The sequence below is a fragment of the Microcaecilia unicolor genome, chromosome 1 (genome assembly GCF_901765095.1).
Source record: "Microcaecilia unicolor chromosome 1, aMicUni1.1, whole genome shotgun sequence".
Taxonomy (NCBI): Eukaryota; Metazoa; Chordata; class Amphibia; order Gymnophiona; family Siphonopidae; genus Microcaecilia; species Microcaecilia unicolor.
The window spans coordinates 276,963,564-276,985,848 of record NC_044031.1 but is presented as its reverse complement, the minus strand read 5'-3'; the positions used below and the strand labels follow the sequence as shown (position 1 = coordinate 276,985,848).

Sequence of the window (22,285 nt, the reverse complement as noted above, 5' to 3'; positions counted from 1 at the left end):
CTAGCTTTCTCTGTGCCCTGTCCTTCTGTGTCTCTTCTTCTGAGCTCTCTCTCGTCTCAGCTCCTTCTCTTCTGTCTGTTGTCTCTCTTCTAACGTAAGCTGCTTCTGTTCCCATTTATATAGGGTCTTACACCTCTCTAGCCCCCCTTTCTCACCAAATAGTAAAGAATAGATTGATTACCCTGTCTTGAACTAATTATTACTTACACATTACTTAAAAATATCAGTTACATAGGTTTGAGATATTTCCTAAACTGACCTATGACCTGGGGCCTCTCAAACTAGACAATGTGGCACCTATCTCCTGTATTTTATTATTATTTCTCATAATCAGATTCCCGGTCATATGGGTTCATTGAGGGGCTAATCTTGCTTAATGGCACACAGACATGGTTTGTTATTACTTTCAGAAGACCAGTCCTACATTTAGCTATTCATCAATCAAGGAGATGACTTGACTTGTCCTGACCTCTTTCACCTAGCTTCATACACAAAACTAGCTAGGACTGTGGATAATTCAAACCAGATGATGACCTCTTAAACTGCAGACAAAGCTCACTTGAAAAGTCAGTCAAAGATGTAACACTGAATTGAAAAGATATTCTACATAGAAATAGAACTTATTAATTAAACAGAATAAAACATATTCTAAAATAAGCAGAAATCAGAATTCCTTATAAGACAAAATCTAAATCATCTAGAATTACTCTTTAAAACTGCAGTATGCCTTACTGAGAATGTGTGGTAAATAATACCTATGAACAATCCATCACTCAAAAAGGGACAAAGAAAGTTTCATTTCTCACTGACCTTTCTAACCTCTAGTCTAGCAAAAGCTAGACTTTTGAGCAATTAAAACCAGATGGCATTCCATCACTTGCAGGACTGAAAAGTTAAACACCAAATTAATATGATTTCTTTGCCCAGGCTGCCTCACTACCATCCTCCAACCCATGGTGCTCGCCCCCTGTCTCCTCCAGAACACAGCTGGCTGAAGCTGTGGTTCAAAGCACACTACTTCATCCCTTGGAAACAGACACAGAGGAAGTAGCCCAAGGTGCCACTTGCTGTTCCTTTTCAACTGAAAAGCCCCGATTAGAAGATATCATTGAGGGTAAGGGAGAGTTGATAGCGCATAACATTCTGTATCCTTTATTATGCATAAATGATCTAATTCAAACGCCTAAGCTTGTGCAGAGTTGCCTGAACTCCAATAAACCTCAGGACATTATCTGGACTCTGAGAACATGGATAAGCTAAAAAGTTAACCAAAATGCACCCTTGGACTTTACATTGGCTTTAGCAAATAAACAAGGAGCTGACCACTACACACTCCATGATGATATCCACTAGCAACAGTTTTCTTTTCCCATGAGCTTTAGAGCCACTTTCTTTTCATATCAAGGAAGGTAATGGGATGCTGGCATTTGCTGAACCGAGATTAAAAGCACAGAATGGAGCATCTTACAGCAAAGCAGCATAACCGTCTGGCTCTTTGGAAGAAAGTCTGGGGCTCCCTATGGAACTTTCAACTATCTTAATGGGATACATTTGTACCCTTTGGGGGGGAGGGGTTCAGGTTTGGGGAGAGGAAGGTAGGGGAAGGGTTTTGGGGGTAACTAATGGAAAATGCTAAGAGGGGGTTAAAAACAAAAAAAAAAACTGTGAGGTTGTTGTCTTGGTTACCCTTTATTGTGTTATGATTGGTATACTCTGGCTGTTGTCTGGCTTTGTACATATCAGCCACAATGGCTTGCTTTGTGATTATTTGGTTATTAATAAAACTTCCTTTCAGTCCTTATTCTATTATGATCTAACAATAAAATAAAATTTGCCATATACTCTGGGATATCACCATTAATTATAAGAAAAATAAAACACATAATGTAAAAACAGGTCTTGCTTCTACCAGCAGCCAATATAAATCAACAAACAAAGGGGTCACAATCCCTTATATCTGGCTTTAGTGGAGATCAGTCTTGCAAGCTACGTTCTGCAACATCTGTAATTTCTTTTGAATGTCAAGACTGCAATAAATCAGTGGTAAAATCAAAGCCTGACCCAAGATCCTAAAAGTATCTTGTTGAAAACTGTTCCTAATCTGTTTTCTTAAGATCCAAAAAACATGTTTTATAAGACCCTAAAGCTAAATATCGAAAAGCAAATATCTATCTATGCTTGGTTTTGACTTAGGTTTTGTTTGTTTTTTTTGTTTAAATTGTTGCTACGATTTCTTTAGCTTATTTTGACATTCCTGCACCCTGTTCAGGTGCAACCCACCCCATTCCTGTTCATTGGGTCCATTGGCCGCTTGGTTTTGTTTCTTTAGATAAGTTTTCTCAAAACAGATTTTCTACTCAGACACTGCCTTTTCTTTCTCGGTTATCTTCTTCTATGTCCTCAACTTTGGTTTCCCTCCGTCTGGGTCTTTTAAATTCCACTCATAGTTATAAAGGAGGAAGCAGCTTGGTGATATGCCTTCCATCACACTTTGTAGTATCTGAATTACCTTCTGCTAATTTCATTTACCCTGAAATTTTAGCTCTTCGAATTTCATCCCCATTTTCTTTTACTTTTTTATGTTGCTGTTTCCCTCCTTCTTGTTCTCAGTTGGCTTGGGATGCTCTTTTACAATCCCTTGCCGATGCTTCCATCTGGTCCATGTAGATGTTCCCTCTCATTCTCGGTCATCAGCTTCTCTTTTCTTTTTGGATGATTCAAATTATTTTCAACTAGTGTATTTTCCTACCCATTCTGCTGGTCATAGGCTTGATCTGAGTTTGCTACTATGTGTCTCTTCTCTATTTTGCATCTTCAAGTTTTCTCTTTCGTTGGTTTAACCATTTGCTGGTTTCAGCCTCACTTCGAGGATTTCTACCTCTGTTAGATTTTCTTCCCTGTCTACTACGTTTTTCTTGCCATGATCTTGCTACCCATCCCCCATTGTTCAATTCTTTTCCTAGTAATTTCTTTTACTTGGGGTTAGCTGAGACAGTTGACTGTTGGAATTCTACTCTGTCTCCTCATTTTACTCCATCACTTCAGTCTTCTTTACCAAGCCGCTCTAACCATAACACCTGGTATCACTGTGGGTTATTCCTTTTTGCACCGACCTATCACACCGAGCATAGATGGCATAAACAGCATACTAATTAATCGCTAAAAGCTTACAAACATTCTTGCCACCACTATTCTTCCCAAATCAAACTTGGTAAAAGGTCACTCCTTGCTAAGCAGCTTTCTAATTCCAATAACCCTTCTAACGCTTTGTTCTCTTTGGTTTCTCATCTTACTAATAAAGCTTCCTCCTCATCTATTTCATGTCAGCCCACTGCCGATGAGCTGGCTTCTTATTTCTTAATAAGGTTTCTACACAGGGCCTCTCTTTTACCTCTTTACCCTTGTCTCCTAACCCTAATTCCCTGTTAGTATGACTAATTCAACCACCTGGTCTTCCTTCACTTACATAGTTGTCCACTATTCCTTCCTCTATGCATTTCATTACGTTTTATTAGACCTACTTCCTTCATGCTGGATAAAGTCTCCAAACCTGGACTTCTCCCCTTGATACATCACTTGACCAATCTTTGTCTTTCAACTGGTTCTGTTCCATTACCGTGGGAGAAAGCAATTGTTTGTCCCATTCTTAAGAACTCTACTTTGGATCCTTGCCTCCCTGTCCTATCTCAAGTTTGTGTCTTCTTTCAAAAATCACTAAAAAAAGTTGTCTTTGACAAGGGTGTAAAATGAGATGTTGGTCTGTGAATTGGAGCAAGTGGTCAAACAGGGTTTCGTGCTTTGCATAGCACTGAAACCACTGTCACTGCATTAAATAGTGAAATTCATTCTTTTCAGATGCTGGGAAAGTTGAGCTTCTCGTTTCTTTGGAACTTTCTGTTGCTTTTGACTTAATTGATCACTCTCTTCTTCTGGCTAATTTACAATCTATTGGAATAACTGGTACTGTCCTTGATTGGTTTTCTTATTATCTTTGTGATAGGTGTTTCTCAGTATCTACTTCATCAGTCTCATCTAGCATACCTCTGGTCTGTGGTGTACTTCAGGGTTCGGTTTTATCCCCACTATTTAATACTTTTCTCAGCCTACTAGCTCTTCTTATACAAGACTGGAACATAAAATTTTTAATTTACGCAGGACATTCTTATTTTCCCAGTTTCACCTCTTGCCCCTGACTTGACCCCATTACAGTCATGGTTCTCAATCCCTCAAACTACAGCTAGCTGAGTTTCAGGTACACTTCCCATTCCATCTGTATCTCTTAAATTTTTTTCAATATTCATTTTTCTGTTAACTTGGAGTTTATTTTGACTATTAGATGTCTCAGTCACTTTCTGGATTTCTCAACCCTTCATACCTTTATTCACACTTTTGTGATTTCCCAAATTGACTATTGTAATATTATATATTGCAGAATTTCTTCTTCATCATCTTCAAATGCTTCACAATTCTGCCACAAGACTCTTATGTAAAGCTAAGCATTGGGACCACATCATCTCAAACTTTGTCTATCTTCACTAGCTTCTAGTACACTTTAGATGCTGGTTTAAGGTTTTATGTCTCACTCACAAGGCTTTGCATCTCAGTTCCCTGTCTTAGTTTTCCACAGCTACAATTCCACATACACCCTCTTGTTCTTTGCAGTCTCTCAACGTGCATTGTTTGGTTCTCCCATCTCAAAGATCCACTCATTATGAATCTACTCACAGTTCTGCTTTTTTTATTTCTATCACTATTCCTTTGGAACAATTTACCACCTTACATAAGTACATAAGTATTGCCACACTGGGACAGACTGAAGGTCCATCAAGCCCAGCATCCTGTTTCCAACAGTGGCCAATCCAGGTCACAAATACTTGGCAAGATCCCAAAAAAGTTCAATACATTTTATGCTGCTTATCCCAGAAATAAGCAGTGGATTTTCCCCAAATCGATTTAATAATGGTCTATGGACTTTTCCTTTAGGAAGCAATCCAGACCTTTTTTAAACCCCGCTAAGCTAACTGCCTTTACCACATTCTCCAGCAACGAATTCCAGAGTTTAGTTACACGTTGAGTGAAGAAATATTTTCTCCAATTCGTATTAAATGTAGTACTTTGTAGCTTCATCGCATGTCTCCTAGTCCTAGTATTTTTGGAAAGAGTAAACAAACGATTCACGTCTACCCATTCCACTCCACTCATTATTTTATAGACCTCTATCTCAGGTCTGAATTATCCTTTCCAAACTTTAAGGCTCTTTTGAACTGGTCTTTGGTGTTCCTTTAGTTGTTAATTCTCCTGAGTTATCGTGGTTTCCCCCCCCCCCCCCCCACTCGATGGTACTGTTTTGTTTCAATGATCAGGATGAAGAAAAATGATGAATGTGGGAAATTAGTTGGGTATGGACCCTTGTCATGTTGAATGACTGGCCTTTTTACCTGTTTTTTACATGGCATTCTTTTTCTGTAATTCTTTTACTTATTTTAATATAAACTGCTATGGCCTGTGTTCAGTAATAGCAGGATATCAAGAATTTTAATAAACATATCTACCACAACCCCCAGTAATTTCAAATGAGTCTCCAAATTAAACACCTGATAGAATCAATATTATTACCATATGAAACCCTTCTGATGAATACAGATGAATTTCTGGAAGTGTCCCAGATTGCTGCAGATCCACCAATGTGGTGTAGTGTTCAGTGACAGACAAAATAAAGCTCCTGAGAGCCTATTAGAGTTAAAGTTCTTCTTTTAGATGAATGGAAGATAGCTGATCACCTGCTTGGCCAGACATGTGATCCATTTGCAGGTCATGTGCCTTGTGGTCTTCCAGCTCTTCTGCAGATTCCATAATAGTATAGTCCTCCAGAAGGCCAGCATCCATAGCGTGGTGTCGCAGCTGCTCATTACCTACAAGCCCTTGCATTCTTAAATACCCCTGCTGGCAGAATGGGGGAGATTTCCGATTTGTCAGAGCAAACAGAAAACAGGACTCTAAGAGGGAAACAAAAGAACTGGTTAGTTTTTTTTTTCTTTCAGATTAGACAGAAATATTTCTCAGTAAATGTATATCTGTGAAAGGGGTTGGATACAGCAGGTGTGGAATGCTAAGTGGCAGTACAAGAAAAAGGAGAACACCCTGTGAAGGGTATAGCCCCTATCACAATTTAGTACGTGTATCACAGAACTTAATCTGACCAAGCCTGAATCAAAGGCCTGTGCCATCACATGGGTTATCTATGTTCAAAGACTTGCACTGCATTTCATCAGTTCAGTATATGGACTGGGATCTTGAGCCAGGAACAGTCTGGTCAATATTCAAAGTGATTTAACTGGGCAAGAAAGCATTCCTGTCCAATTAAATTGCTTGTGCCTGCCTAACCTCTGATATTTAGCTGTGTTTAATCAGACAGTGCCACTGAATATCAGTAATAACCACCCCTGCACTCCAATTACTGCTGGGGTGATCCGTAGGTGGAGCTTGGGCAGAGCATGGGTAGATCCGCTACTTAAGTAAGCGGCTAAAGTTAGGACAGCAAAAAGGCTGTCTTAACTTTAGCTACTGTGCTAACCTGCCAATAGTCTGTATAATGGCCTGTGCCCGGTTAACTTCCAGGTAGCAGCCAAAGGGTTTCTGGAGCTCCCTCCCTCCTCCACAATCCCAATACCCCTCCCTCCCACCTCCGATGACTTGAAGGCCTCAACTGAGCTCACTCTCCACCACCATAGGACCCCCATGGGCCTATCGTGTATCTCTAGTAGTCTAGAGGGTCCTATATGGAGAAGTGATGCCCAGTCACTCCTGCCAATTGCAGCTCCTGTCCAAAATGGCTGCTGCAACCCCTAGCGGCAGTCTCACAATAGGTAGTGGGCATTGCTCCTGCACTTAGAACCCCCTAGACTAGCAGGGATATACAAGATAGGCCCCGGAGGGCCTATGGAAGTAGGGGGGTTGGGGGAATTTGGTTGGGGCCTTCAGGTCATCTCGGGTAGGTGGGAGGAAAGGGGAAATCATAGGTGGTGAAGGCACCTTCTTCATCTTATCTGGGTCCCAACCGATATTCAGCCAGGGACCAAATAAATGTCTTATGTGGGTCCCAGCTGAATTTTGGTCAGGACCCTCATAAGCTCCAGCAGCCAGCACATGCTGAATTAGCCCTGGATTTTCAATGTTGGGGCTAATTCTGCCTGCAGCGTTCAGCATTTTAAAAAAATGCTGACTGCTGCAGGCTGGATACTGATCGGAGTAATTTCAGTGACTCAGATACTATGCAGCCTAGATAACTTAAGATAACCTTGAAGAAGAGGAATTCCACCATAGTTTGGTATATTTGAGGCTGATGTGGCAGCTCCCACATGATTGGCTCGCAACTGTCAATACTTGTACCAGCCAATTAAGAGCCACGGGGCTATCATGACTTGAAGGACATGACTGATAAATTGCATATAAGACCATGCAGGGACTCGGTGAATCAGGTCCATTTCCTGTGACCAGGCTTTGGGGATCACTCCAATCTCAAAACGACTGCCACTAGAGATTGCGGCAGCCATTTTGACAGCAGAGAGGACGGGAGCAGGAGTGAATAGGGATCATTCCTGACCTGAACACCCATTAGGCTACCAGGGATCTTGTTCGGTGCATTGGGGGGGGAGGGGCTTGTTCATGCTTTGGCCAAAACCAAGCAGCAAATTTGGCCTGCAGATTTGGTTTCTATCTTTTATGTACTCATGATAGTCCATATTTCCTACCAGTAAATAAGTAGATAAAGAGGGAATTTTGAACTTTGGGACCAGTCTTAGGGCTGTCATCTATACACCTGCCTGTCCACATTGCATCAACTATATTTCCCTCACAACCCTTTGAGCACTCACAAAGTTAAACAAAAAAGAAAAAAAATTCCTACCTGTTTTAATTCTCTGTATGTTTTTGTTTATGTTTATTAAAAATGTGATATACCCTCTAATAGATCACAGTAGTGTACTATAAAATTAAATCAAGACATAAAAGAAGTCCATTATTATGACAGATTAGCAACTAGCACATCCACAACTGATAAAATGTAGTTAAATCACTCCACATTCTATGTGTCCAGGCACCCAGTGGGCATTCACTCTAACCCATCACACATTAACCCGGAAAAGCAAGTTTTAAAAAAATGGGTTTTCAACAACCCCTGTGCGCTCATCATTTCCCTTGTTTGCAGTCTTCTCTACCCACTGAGGCAAGTTTCACACTCCCTATCCCTGAATTCCATTGTGACAGTCCTGCAGCCCCACCTCAAAACACAGGGGCCCCTCTGGTACTTTCCTTCTGGGTAGCTCACCGGCAAAGAAGGCACGAAGATCTGTGTCCAGACAATTCTCCAGGAAGCGCCTCAGGGGTAAAATATGGGCATTGAGGGCAGTCCAGTCCGTGAGGAAGTCCTCCACAATATGGTGGATGGCATCAGGGCGGGGCAGGGGCCACTTCTTGGGGCGGAACTTCATCTTCTGTTCTGTTGGCAGACAGAGAGGAGTGAGGTGGTGTATCATCAGGGCAGGTGAGTTTTCCTGAACTGCCAGAATACAATTCAACTTTTTTTTTTTTTTTTTTTAATCATGCTGGCTTGAATTAAAATTTTACAAAATGTAGTGTTCAATCCGAGACAAGGGGTGAGATGCTCCAGGAAAGCTTTATTAGGGACCCTACACGGTCCGTGTTTCGGCTTTTAAAAAAGCCTTCATCAGGGGTCGATCAGTGGTTGCACAGAATATACTGACAGACAATGGAGCTCATAAAATGTTGTCTCTGAATAAAATGAAATAAAAAGTATTGCCTCGTACCAACAGGTTCAATTTGAAATAGTATTTCAAATTGAACCTGTTGGTACGAGGCAACCACTGATCGACCCCTGATGAAGGCTTTTTTAAAAGCCGAAACACGGACTGTGTAGGGTCCCTAATAAAGCTTTCCTGGAGCATCTCACCCCTTGTCTCGGATTGATCTCTTGAAGTTGTGTTTTTCCACTTTTTTCTTTTTTGTTGAACTTTTGTGGAAACTTCGAACCCTTTTTGTTTCTACAAAATGTAGTGTGGAATGTCTCATTTTGGGACCTTAAAATCTTTTGGGAAGCCACACTAATCTTTATAAAGAAGTTTCTCAGCCTTCGGTAAATTTTACTTTACATCAGAGGTTCTCAACCCAGACCTCAGGATACACCTAGCCAGTCAGGCTTTCAGAATACCCACAATGAATATGCATGAGATAAATTTGCATGCACTACCTCCATTCTATGCAAATCTCTCTCATGTATATTCATTGTGGTTATCCTGAAAATCTGACTGGTTAGGTGTGTCCCAAGGACTGGGTTGAGAACCCCTGCTTTAGACAACTAGTGGACTCATTCCCAAATCATACTTGAACAGTCTGTACCGATTCCTTCAGAATAAATTGATTTTTTTTTTCAAACAAAAGGAGGAGGAGGAGGCTGGTCTCAACAATTGAACTATTAATTGATAACATCTTTATTAGCTTCGATAAGATAGAGAATTTGCATATTTGTTGTCAATCTACAAAGGCTTAATATTGAGTCTATATTCCATATATTAAAAGGATCTTGCAAATTTACAACTGTACAGAGACTTGAATGGGAAAATGAACAGAAACGGAGGAAACAGACTAGGAAGAAATGAAACAGTATTGGGCAAGAAATCTACTGCAAATAGTTTCTTGTAAATGCATACAAGTTATTTTAGGGCCCATCTCTAAATCAGACTTAACTGAGAAATACTTTTTCTAATGCCTCCAATAAATGTAATAAATAGAAATAAAAACAAAAAAGGAGGTAAGATGATACCTTTTTTATTAGACCAACTCCCTACATTTTTACTAGCTTTTAAGGGCATCATCTTATCTTCTTTTTTTTGTTTGTTTTGTTTCTAAAAAAATAAAATAATAATAATACAAATTCTTGTATTTCCATATTATGGCTTTCTTTTTCTAGAGCAGTCTTCCCTCTAACCAAGTTTTAAGAACATAGGAATAGCCATACTGGGTTAGACCAATGTTCCATGCAGACTAGTAACCTACTTGTAACAGTGGCCAATCCAGGTCACAAGTACCTGGCAGAAACCTAAATAGTAGCAATATCCTATGCTACCAATCCTGAGGCAAGCAGTGGCTTCCCCAAGTCCATCTCTATGGACTTTTCTTCCAGGAACTTGTCCAAACCTTTTTTAAACCCAGATACGCTAACCGCTGTTACCACATCCTCTGGCAGCCAGTTCCAGAGCTTAACTATTCTTTTAGTGAAAAAATATTTCCTCCTATGGGTGTCTCTAGTGTTAGCGTGCCTACAACACGGCTTAGTAAACAGGGTCTTAAATCATTAAAAAAATTATACTGTGTATATGAATATCCACAGACTATAATGAAATTATAAACAAAGTTGTTGTAAAAAAATTTAACATGACAGCTATGCAGATAACATCAATAATGGATACAGAAAAATAAAAATATAAATTTTGATTGGTAGATATAAAAATTGATACTAACAATTATAACTAAAAAAGCGTAGAGATAAATACCAAAAGAAGAACATGTATGGATGATAAAATACTTAATACTAATATATAAATATGAATATAAATGAATGTACATTTTTAAAAAACATTTCTACAAATTAACAGTGTACAGATTGCTTTTTGCTCTCACAAACTAAAATGAACAGTTAATGCACATTAAAAAAAAGGTCACATTAATAGTAACAAAAGTACAACTGAGCTAAATATACAAACAGGTATATACTCTCACAGAACAGAATAAGCAAGTGGAATAGTGAACATACCAGTCACAAATAATGGATTGCAGATGATAAGACTAAAAACATCTAAGTAATAGAGCATCTATTAAAAGGGAGAAATTGTCGGTCACCGGACAGTAAGAACAAAGGGATTATAAGCATATTGCTAATGACTAGCACTGTCTAAAAATGAGTGTGACGCTGCAGAGTGAAAACGCAGCTATAAAATTCCAACACCAACAAACTCTTTTGAAAAAGAGGGGGCTAAAACTACAATTAAAAAGACCGATAAGCATTAAAAAACGTGAAGAACCTACACCAGAAGAAAAATTGCTATGAGAATGCAAAAAAATGAATGAGTGTTTATAAATGGTTCGGTAAACATCAGTGCTTTCTAACAGAGTGTATATCTTGTGTATGTGTGTGTGTATATACATAGAGGGGCATAATCGAATGGGGGCGCCCATCTCTAAGGGTGGCATTCTCCGGGGACGGCCCCAGGAAGGGGTGGAGCCAACCGTATTATCGAACAAGATGGGCGCCCATCTTTCGTTTCGATAATACGGTCCAGACTGCCCAAATCCCAACATTTGGGTCGACCTTAGAGATGGCCAGCATTGGTTTTCGCCGATAATGGAAACTAAGGATGCCCATCTCAAAATCGGCCAAATCCAAGCCATTTGGTCGTGGGAGGAGCCAGCATTTGTAGTGCACTGGTCCCCCTCACATGCCAGGACACCAACCGGGCACCCTTGGGGGCACTGCAGTGGACTTCATTAATTGCTCTCAGGTACATAGCTCCCTTCCCTTGGATGCTGAGCCCATTCCCCACAACTGTACACCACTACCATAGCCCTTATGGGTGAAGAGGGGCACCTACATGTGGGTACAGTGGGTTTCGGAGGGCTCACGTTTACCACCAGAAGTGTAACAGGTAGATCAGGGCCGTGCTGACACGGTAAGTGAGGTAAGCAATGCAGGGGGGCGCCGACCTCTAGAGGGCGCCACTCACTTGCAAAATCTTTTACCTGAAGTTGTGATTCTCCTCTCTCCCCTGCCCTTCCCACATCAGGAAGTGAAGGTAGCCCAGCAGTGCTGAGACAGACACGCTGCTCTGCTATGCTTCAAAGAGTACAACCAGCAGCTATTTATGGCTTTGGTGTGTGAACAACTTTCATTCAGGGTGAGCTGGAACAACATTCAAATTAAAGAGAACAGGTTTGGAGGCAGGTGTGCAAGTGAGACTGGGGACAGAAAAAAAATAAATAGTGTAATTGTTATCTGTAAGTGGTTCAAAGTTTTTGTTTTTTGAGCATGTACACTGAGAGGAGGGCATGACTGCAATGATGTGTACATAATTATCATAGCTACAGCTAAAATCCATTTAATTGGCTGAGGTTCAAAGAGGAAGTTTAGCTGACATATAGTGTAGAATAGCTGGTAAGTAAAAATCTGATTGCTTTTTTTGTGTGTTTGTTTTTATATAAAACATTCTGCTTGGATAGGGAGAGTTTGTGATATTTGAAAATACATTTTGCTTTAATGAAATTGCTGAACTTTAGAGTCAGAGACTTATCAATGAGGGATACATACAGTGGAAAGGAAGCCCTGGAAACGGAGTTAAGAGGACAGATACCAGCAACAGAATCAGATACCGGGCCAGCATGATCAGAAAAAGAAAGTCACCAGCCAACAAAGATAGAAAAAAATCGTTTTATTTTCATATTGGTGTTTGGAATATGTCCACTTTGAGAATTTACATCTGCTATCTTATTTTGCAATGTATAGCAGTCTCCAAGAGACTGGGCTCCCAGTGAGCCAGGGAGGTCAGACTGTGTAAATGAGATGAAGAGACCCCCCCCCCTCCCCACTGTAACAAAGACAGGAACATGCATAATCAAAGCTTAGGTCTCTGCAGTTACAAGGGCTGGCCATTCCTAATTATGCTAATAGTTTTTAATAGGCTAAGTCCCACTGAAAAGCCTCTTTATAAAGGCAGTGCTTTCTCTGGAGAGCAATGTTAAGAAACAGCAGGAATTGTGTTTATTTTTTTAAACTGCTTTCCTGTGTAAGCTAATTTACAGTTTTCTAGTATATGCTTGACATTGAAGGGTGTGGTAGACCCTTTTGTCAGGTCTGGCTGGGCCTGTAGTTTTCAGTCTAAAGGAAAGACAGGTAGCAATGGAGAAACATCTAATGAAGAAGCGAGACGGGGGTGGGGTGGGGAGGGGGACCAACTGATAGTCTGCAGGGGGGCACCAGAGACCCTTGACACGGCCCTGGGGGGGATGGGCCTGGGTCCGCCTACCTGAAGTGCACTGCACCCACTAAAACTGCTCCAGGGACCTGCATACTGCTGTCATGGAGCTGGGTATGACATTTGAGGCTGGCAAAGAGGCTGGCAAAAAATGTTTTTAATTTTTTTTTTTTAGGGTGGGAGGGGGTTGGTGACCACTGGGTGAGTACGGGGAGGTCATCCCCGATTCCCTCCGGTGGTCATCTGGTCAGTTCGGACACCTTTTTGAGGCTTAGTCCTGAAAATAAATGGACCAAGTCAGTCAAATGTTCGTCAGGGCCGCCCTTCTTTTTTCCATTATCGGCCGAGGACGGCCATCTCTTAACCGCGCCCCCGTCCCGCCTTTGGTGCACTGCCAACACGCCCCCTTGAACTTTGGCCGTCCCTGCGATGGAAAGTTGAGGATGGCCAAAATCGGCTTCCGATTATACCGATTTGGCCGTCCTTAGGAGAAGGGCACCCATCTCCCAATTTGTGTCGGAAGATGGGCGCCCTTCTCCTTCGAAAATAAGCAGGATAGTAACATAGTAGTTGACAGCAGAAAAAGACCTGTACGGTCCATCCAGTCTGCTGAGGTGGAAGGAGGTGTTTCAGAGAGCTCTGCAGACTTCCAGTGGGAGGAGAGTGAGGCCTAACTCCCTCCCCAAGGATGTGGAGGGCCTCTGGGGAGCATTCCCCAGGACAGGCCCAGGCCATGGGGCCTCTTGGGCTCAGGGACCAGAGGGTCAGGAAAAGCGGTCCCCTCCCTTGCAGTGCCGCAGGGAGGAGGGAAAGGAGCCCTGTGGATAGAAGAGGGCCAGACTCCAAGGGAGGAAGCCGGACTGGTACCCCCCTCGCGGCCGCACGACGTCCAGCAGGCGAGGGGGGGAGAGAGCTGGCGGAGGCCCTAGAGAAGAGCTGGTCTGAGAAGGAAAGAGTGGTAATGGAGATCTGTCAAGAGGCCCTGCCGGAGGTGGAGGAGGAAGGCAGTGAGGATAGTGACGATTTAGAGGAGGAAGAGCTTGTGGACTACTGCCAGGATCCAGAGGACCCGGCCAGTGGCATAATTAAAATGGTGAAGAGAATTAAAAGTACGGAGAAGGAGGTGGTGGACCTGGGGAAGCGAGTCAAAATGGCAAAAGCCCTGAGCAGGCTGGCCCCAGCAGAGCATCGCAAGACCTATATGAAAGAGGAAACCAGGCTGCTTAGGCTTCTCCAGAAAAAAGAACAGCTGCTGAGGGCCCTGAGGAAAGGCCCTGGAAATCCTCTGAGAGAACTCTATATCAACAGAGACAGGATGGCCTCGGGGGGACAGGCCCCGTCAGCCTCGGTACAGTGGAAGCAACAAACAGAGCAGGAAGGAATCAGCCCAGGCTTTGGACCCCAGAACATTGAAGCATCAGGGGAGCTGCCAGGAACTAGCACCCAAAATACATTGAAATTCATGCAATACCTTGCTAGTCAGTCGGGGCCTCTGCAGGCAGCTTCTGGAGTAAGCAGGACTGAAGGACTAATGCATTTTTTTGAGGGGGTAAGCAAACATGTGGACAATGGGGAGCCGATTGATATTGTATATCTGGATTTTCAGAAGGCGTTTGACAAAGTGCCGCACGAAAGACTCCTGAAGAAATTGCAGAGTCATGGAATCGGAGGTAGGGTATTATTATGGATTAAGAACTGGTTGAAAGATAGGAAGCAGAGAGTAGGATTGCGTGGACAGTATTCTCAGTGGAGGAGGGTAGTTAGTGGGGTCCCGCAGGGGTCTGTGCTGGGTCCGTTGCTTTTTAATGTATTTATAAATGACCTAGAGATGGGAATAACTAGTGAGGTAATTAAATTCACCGATGACACAAAATTATTCAGGGTCGTCGAGTCGCAGGAGGAATGTGAACGATTACAGGAGGACCTTGCGAGACTGGGAGATTGGGCGTGCAAGTGGCAGATGAAGTTCAATGTTGACAAGTGCAAAGTGATGCATGTGGGTAAGAGGAACCCGAATTATAGCTACGTCTTGCAAGGTTCCGCGTTAGGAGTTACGGATCAAGAAAGGGATCTGGGTGTCGTCGTCGATGATACGCTGAAACCTTCTGCTCAGTGTGCTGCTGCGGCTAGGAAAGCGAATAGAATGTTGGGTGTTATTAGGAAGGGTATGGAGTCCAGGTGTGCGGATGTTATAATGCCGTTGTATCGCTCCATGGTGCGACCGCACCTGGAGTATTGTGTTCAGTACTGGTCTCCGTATCTCAAAAAAGATATAGTAGAATTGGAAAAGGTACAGCGAAGGGCGACGAAAATGATAGTGGGGATGGGACGACTTTCCTATGAAGAGAGGCTGAGAAGGCTAGGGCTTTTTAGCTTGGAGAAGAGACGGCTGAGGGGAGATATGATAGAAGTGTATAAAATAATGAGTGGAATGGATCGGGTGGATGTGAAGCGACTGTTCACGCTATCCAAAAATACTAGGACTAGAGGGCATGAGTTGAAGCTACAGTGTGGTAAATTTAAAACGAATCGGAGAAAATTTTTCTTCACCCAACGTGTAATTAGACTCTGGAATTCGTTGCCGGAGAACGTGGTACGGGCGGTTAGCTTGACGGAGTTTAAAAAGGGGTTAGATAGATTCCTAAAGGACAAGTCCATAGACCGCTATTAAATGGACTTGGAAAAATTCCGCATTTTTAGGTATAACTTGTCTGGAATGTTTTTACGTTTGGGGAGCGTGCCAGGTGCCCTTGACCTGGATTGGCCACTGTCGGTGACAGGATGCTGGGCTAGATGGACCTTTGGTCTTTCCCAGTATGGCACTACTTATGTACTTATATGTAAGGTGGGGCTGTGGAAGCCTCATTGAGAGCACCTGAGTGTGGGAGAGCAGAACAGGAAAAAAACTTTAACACTAAGACTTTTCACATTGTTGAAACAGAGGCTGGAATTTCAGGAGAGAAACCTTTTTCCACAGAAGTGGTGGTGGAAGTTCAAACAGAGAACTTACCTGGAGAAGAGGAGGTTGTCCTGTTCCCATTGCCTGTAGTAGGAGCAGACGGCAAGGAAAAAATGCCTGGGAGGCCTCACCCACAAAGCTCTGAGGAGCAGGATGTTCCAGCCAATCAGCCTGCAGCAGGGCTAAGGACTGAAAGTGAAGATGTTCCAGCAGGGAGCTGCCTCTTAAAGGAGAATGCAGGAAGAAAGGCAGGTGAAGACAAGGAGTGGTTTTCGATAGAGAAAGCACAGGAGGCCACACAGTGTTCCCCACAAAAAGGTTCAGAATGGCAAGGAACTGCGCTGCCGGGTGGCAGGATGCCACGCCCGCCCAGCACATTGGAGCAGGAGGCGCCAGCCAATCGGGCTGGAGGAGCAGGGATGGCCGCAGAGGAGAATGCTACAGCGCAGGAGGATTCCCCACGTTTGGGAGAGCGAGTGGTGCTGGAGTGCAGGAAGCCACTCTTACTTGGCAAAACGGCAGAGCAGGAAGTCCCAACGAAGCAGGACGCCAGAGGGGAGACCAGTTCCCAGGAAAACAGCGGGCCCGCACAGGGAAAGCTGGAGCAGCACATTGCAAGGAGGGACCCAGCACAGAGAGCAGGTTCCGGGGGAGAAGGAGTGGGGGGAGGAGCGGGAGGTGTTTGCCTTGCAGTGTGCGCCAGAAGGAAACTTGACTGGTACCTTTGACTTTGCAGTTGGCCAGGCTGCGGGGGTGCGAGCCAGGGGGGAGTGTTCGGGCCGGGAGGGGAGGGTTGGCTCGGTGGGCGGGGGAGGGGGTCAGGGGCATTGGGAGGGGAACAAGAATTTAGGGGAACCTGCTCTCACTGTCTCTAGCGAACGTGTTGAAGGGGACAATGGCAGGTTTTTTGCTGCAGGGGAAATGGTACAGAAGGACACTGTGAAGGCAGGGGATGTGCAAAGTCTGCTGATAGAAGGGAGAGAAGGGAGGGAGGCTGAGAGGGGAGGCAAGAGAGAGAGGGGGGTACGGCGCAGCAGGAGCAGGGGGGTCTCAGTGCAGGAGATGGAGGAGGGGGGCAGTGGGAGGGTGCTCCATCCTTTGCGGCGGTAGTAGGTGGGAGGGGCGGGCGCAGGGGGAATGGGGGGGCAGGAAGCATTGGGGAAGGATGGGGGGGGGGGAGGGTGGGGGGGGCCAGGTTCCCAAAAGGAGGAATGTGATTCAGTTAAGGTGGGTGGGGGAGGGGGGGATGCCAAGTAGGGATGAGGCCCTGAAGTTGGTCCTGGGTTTAGGATTTCTCCCAGAGGACCTCTATGCCTGTATCCACCCGGTGAATATCCCAGAATATGATGTTAGTTTTCTGACCCAGCGAGGCATGGAGGTCTTCTGGGAGAAATACGAGGGGGTAAGGGGGAAAGGGGATTGGAGAAACTTTAGGGCCGTACCGATCAGCAGACCTGACCTGGTGCAGGTAACCCTGCTGGTCCGAAATGAATCCATCTCAGGGGCGGACCTGGCCTTCTGGCTACAGCGGTACGCAGAATTGCGTACCCCCTTGTCCAAACTCCCTGACCCCAGTAGGGTGTGGGTGGGAGGATGGTGTGCGCAGGTTAGGCTGAAGCAGGCAGGACACGTGACCCAGCACATTCCCTCCGCGGCGTTCATTGGCAGGGATCGGATCCTCTGCTTTTACAAGTGGCAGCCGCGGCAATGTCACAACTGCGGGTCATTCAGACATTTTAGTATGTCGTGCCCAGTACGGCAGTGTGGGAAGTGCGGGTCTAAGGAGCATCCTACGGAGTCTTGTGCATCTATCTGGTGTAATTTGTGTGGGGGTCTGGGGCATGCATTCAGAGCTTGCCCTTGGGCCTCCCATAACGGGAGAGAGGAGGACATGGGAGGGGGCGGTCCAGTTCAGAGGGAGAGGGGGGGAGTGAATGTAGGGCGAGATCAGGTTCCCGGGGTGGGAGGGAAAGGAGCTGCGGAGGGACAGGGAGTGGGAGGTGGGGAAGGGTTGGGGGAAGGGCGGAAGCGGCAGGACAGGGCAGATGAGGGTTGGACGCGAGTGTCAAAAAAACAACGGAAGGTGACGGGGGTACGGAGGAAGGGGGAGGGGAGGCAGGAATGGGGATAGAAGTAGAGAACAGATTTAGGGGATTGGAAGATGAGGGAGGGGGTGACAAACTGGCAGGAGAGGAAGGAGAGGATGGGGTGAGCCGGCAGGATGGGTTGGAAAGCATGGCAGATGCTGGAAAGGGAACAGCGGGTAAAAGGAAGAAGAAGAAGAGGGAGAAGGTTTTGAGGGACGAAGAGGAGGAAATGGTAGTGGAGGAGGTCGGGGAGGTGGGGGGCAGATTGGGGAGGGCTGAAGGGAGGGTGGGGGAGAAAAGGAGGGTAGGACAGGAGGCAGGGATGAAGGCAAGAGAGGAGAGGGAAGATGGGCTGGAGGCAGGATTGATGGAGGGGGTCGAAGAAGGGGCGGGAGAGGAGGCAGGGGGGGGGAGGGTCAGTGGACGACTCCCAAGGAGAGAGGGAGGTGGGCGAAGAAAAGAGGAAGAAGGGGAGGAAGAAAGTAAGGAAAGGGGGGGGGCTTTTTGAGCTAGGGGTCCGGGACTGGGCGGACGAGGAAGGGGAGGGTGAAGGGGAAGGGATCCCTGGAGGTAGTATGGAGCAGAGGGAAGGTAGCCAGGAGGGCGGGGGGTATGGAACGGCACAATGATGGCGGGACTGCTGTTAACATTCGCCACACTTAATGTGGCTAGTGTCGCCTCCCAGAGGGCGAGATGCTTGGCGTTCGATGGCCTCTCTGCCGTGGCGGCGGACTGTTTTCTTCTGCAGGAGACCAGGCTGCGAACGCTGGAGGAGGTTCGGCGGGCAAAGCAGGCCTGGAGATGGGGGCCCTCTATTTGGGGTCTGGCAGGGGAACGGTATGGGGGGATAGGCATCCTCTTCAAAACATTTAAAGTTGAGATCCAGAGGGTGGTGGAGCTGGGAATTGGGAGGTGTCTGGTGTTAGATGTGAGATTGCGGGGGGTGGCTTTGCGGGTGATTAACATCTACGGGCCGCAAAGCAAACGGGGAAGGGCAGCACTGTTTGGGAAAATTCGGCCGTACCTTTACACCTCACAGCAGCTAGTGTGGGGGGGGGGATTTTAACACAGTCCTGAGGAAGGAGGATAGGGGGGGGAGGGCGGCGCAAGTAGGTTATGATGGGGTACGGCTAGCAGGGATCATGAAGGGAGTGGGATTGGTGGACGCGCACATAGAGTTTGGTGGTGGGACGCAGGGTTTCACTTTTGCCCGGGGCACTTGTAGAAGTAGAATTGACCGGTTTTTAGTTCGGGGAGGGGCGTGTGGGAAGGCACCAAGGGTGGTAGAGGTTGATTTCTCAGACCACAAGATGGTGCTGGTCGAGCTGGGGGGAGGGGGGATTCACGGATTGGGGAAAGGATTGTGGCGTTTAAATCAGAAATGGTTGAGGGAGGGGGTGTTGTACCAGGAGTATCTGGAGTTTCTGGCAGACCAGGTATCCATTCAGGGTGTCTTCCCTTCCCTAGGGGACTGGTGGGAAGTTTTGAAACACCGCACCAGGGGGTTCTTTCTCCGTCAGGCGAGGAGGCAGGGGAGGGAGGTCACCCGGCTAGGAACTGCTCTGAGGAAGCGAAGGGACAATTTGATTTCCAGGGGAGGGAAGAGGGAGGACATTGAGGCCTTGCAGCAGGAGGTGGAACGTGTACAATACAATCGGTACTCTTCCCTCGTCTATGAGCGGGACTTTGGGAAGCTGCTCAGCCCGAACCCTTATGACTGCTGTAAGGAAAGAAGGGAGAGGAGGGTGGTAGAGGGGTTAAGGGATGAGGGGGGGACGCTCCAGCAGTCTAGGGCAGGTATCTTGCAGGTGGTGGGGACCCACTTTGGGCGGGTCTTTTTGGACCAACGGTTGGGGGAGGAGGCCATGGCAAGGTACATTGAGGAAACCCCAGGGGTGGGTAAGGGGGGGGCCTCATCTTCGGGCCTTGCTGCGGCTGTGGACGTTGCGGGAGGTACAGGAGGCCATTGGGGCCTTGCGGCGCAGGACGGCGCCGGGGCCAGATGGACTCCCGGCAGAGTTCTACCAGCAGTTTAGGGATCAGTTGGCGCCGGTCTTGTTGGCAATCTGGGAGGCGGTACGAACAGGGGGATCCTTGCCTGAGTCGATGGGGGCATCAGCTTTGGTCCTCCTTAGCAAAGGCAAGGACCCCCAGGATGTGGCAATTGGCGGCTGATTGCACTTCTGAACACCGACCGGAAGATCTTCGCTCACATGCTCCTTGCCCGCATGAGGAAGATCTCCGGGGAAGTGCTGGCAGCCCCGCAGGGGTGTGGGGTCCCGGGAAGGGGGGTGCTGGAGGCAGTGGCCTGGGTGAGGGAGGGCCTGGAACGTAGTCGGGTGGGAGAGGGCAGGCTGGTCGTGGCCTTGGACCAGGACAAGGCTTTCGACCGAGTGCAGTGGGGTTTTTTATGGAAGGTCCTAGACCACTATGGATTCCCGGGGGAATGGATCGCGCAACTTCAGTTATTGTATGCGGGGGCGCGATTCTTTCCCCTGGTGAATGGATGGAGGGGGGCGGAGGTGGGGATCTCGGCGGGGGTGCGGCAGGGGTGCCCGTTGAGCCCCCTGCTGTACGCTTTCGCCATTGATCCCCTGGTGAGGAGGCTGGAAGGGGAGGGGGGGGAGGACGGGCTCAGAGGAGTGGAGGTAGGCAAAGGGAATGTGTTGCGAGTCATCGCCTATGCGGACGATGTCACCGTCTGGGTGGCGGATCGCAGGGAGGGGAGGAGGCTGCAGGAGACCCTTGCAGCATACTCCCAGGCTTCGGGGTCTCGCTTCGGGGTCTCGGGTAAACCTGGGCAAGAGCACCAGCTTGTGGGTGGGGCCGGAGGGACGGCGGTTTAATTTAGGTGGAGGGTTCCCGGATGGGATAGAGAAAATGAGGGTTTTGGGAGTGTATTTTGGGGGAGGGGATTACGGGCGGGAAAATTGGGAACAAAGGATAGCGGAGGCGAGGGAGAAGGTGGACCACTGGAAGGGGTGGCGGATGCCCATGGAGGACCGGGTCCGGTTGCTGAAGAGCCAGGTGGCCCCCATGTTCCTGAGCTACATCTGTCTCCTGCCGGAACGCTGTTTCACGGCAATTTACAGCGTGTTCTTTCAACTCCTGTGGGGGAACAGGATGAACCCAGTTCGACGTAATTTTACTTACCGGTTGCGGGAGGAAGGGGGGGTGGGAATGGTAAACCCAGTCTTGCTATTCTCCTCCCTCTTCATCCAGTTTAACCTGGGGCGAGCGGGAGGTCTGGATGCCCCAGGATGGGTACACAGTGTTGTCCAGTGGTGGGAGGGATTTTGGGGTCCTTGGTTGGGGGGAGGTAGGGTGGGACGGTTGCAGAAAGGGTTCCAGGAGGGGGTAGGCTACTATAAATCCTTGGTAAAGCTGGTTCGGCTGTGGGACATTACATGGGAGGAAGTTAGGGCAGGGCAGAGGGAGATCTGGGTGGAGCGGGTTCGCTCCCAACGCTTCTCCTCTCCCCTGGCTCTTAGGGATGCTCCGGAGCCCGTGCTGAGGCAGGGCCTGCGTTTTATTTCATCCAAACGCATCCCACACAAGTACAGGGACATTGCTTGGCTGTCCCTACATGGCAGGTTGTATGTTAGGGCAAGCCTTCGGTGTAGGAACCAGCAGGACCGAGACTGCCCGAGGGGGGAGTGTGCTGGCCGGCTGGAGACCATGGACCACTTCCTGAAGGAGTGTCCATTCTCCGTAGCGGTTTGCCGGAGAGTGGCTGCCTTGCTGGCCATCCCCAGCTTCACGTCCTACACCTATGCGGACTGGGTGTATGGGAGGCAGGGGGAGACGGGGCGGCTAGAGCCAGGTACCGCCTTTCTAATCTCAGTTATCATCAGATACTGCCTATGGATGGCTCGCTGCGGGGTGTCCCTGGGCCAGGAGTGCAGGTCTGCTGAGCAGGTCTCCTGGGACGTTGTCCGAGCTGTCCAGGAAGTGGCCCGATGGGAACGGGTGGAGGTGGGGGTAAAGACCTTTGGGGTTTGGTGGAAGCATGTACGCTTGAAATTGAGTTGAATGTTTGGGGGGGGTTGGGGGAGACGGTTTTTTGTGTAAAATTTGCATTTTTGTATAAAAGTATAGAGGGGCTGGCTTTATAACTGCACAGTGTAATGTATTGAAATTTGATTTTCCGCTTTAATTTAATAAAGGAATTCTCTAGTCTGCTCAACAAGATAAACTCA

At 46.9% G+C, this 22,285-nt stretch overlaps 2 protein-coding genes across 2 annotated transcripts in view; both read right to left on the bottom strand.

The window, feature by feature from the left end:
* The window catches only part of TXN2 (thioredoxin 2), a 253,113-nt gene that overhangs the window by 126,498 nt on the left and 104,330 nt on the right, over nucleotides 1-22,285 (bottom strand). The gene's annotated exons all lie outside the window — the stretch shown is intronic.
* Nucleotides 5,482-22,285, bottom strand: part of FOXRED2 (FAD dependent oxidoreductase domain containing 2) — a 121,187-nt gene continuing 104,383 nt past the window's right edge. The window contains exons 9-10 of the mRNA XM_030206801.1: nucleotides 8,327-8,497; nucleotides 5,482-5,996 (exon numbers count right to left, since the gene is read on the bottom strand). Coding sequence (XP_030062661.1) covers nucleotides 5,740-5,996; nucleotides 8,327-8,497 — 428 coding nt within the window. The 3' untranslated portion in view covers nucleotides 5,482-5,739. The remainder of the gene's footprint in view (nucleotides 5,997-8,326; nucleotides 8,498-22,285) is intronic.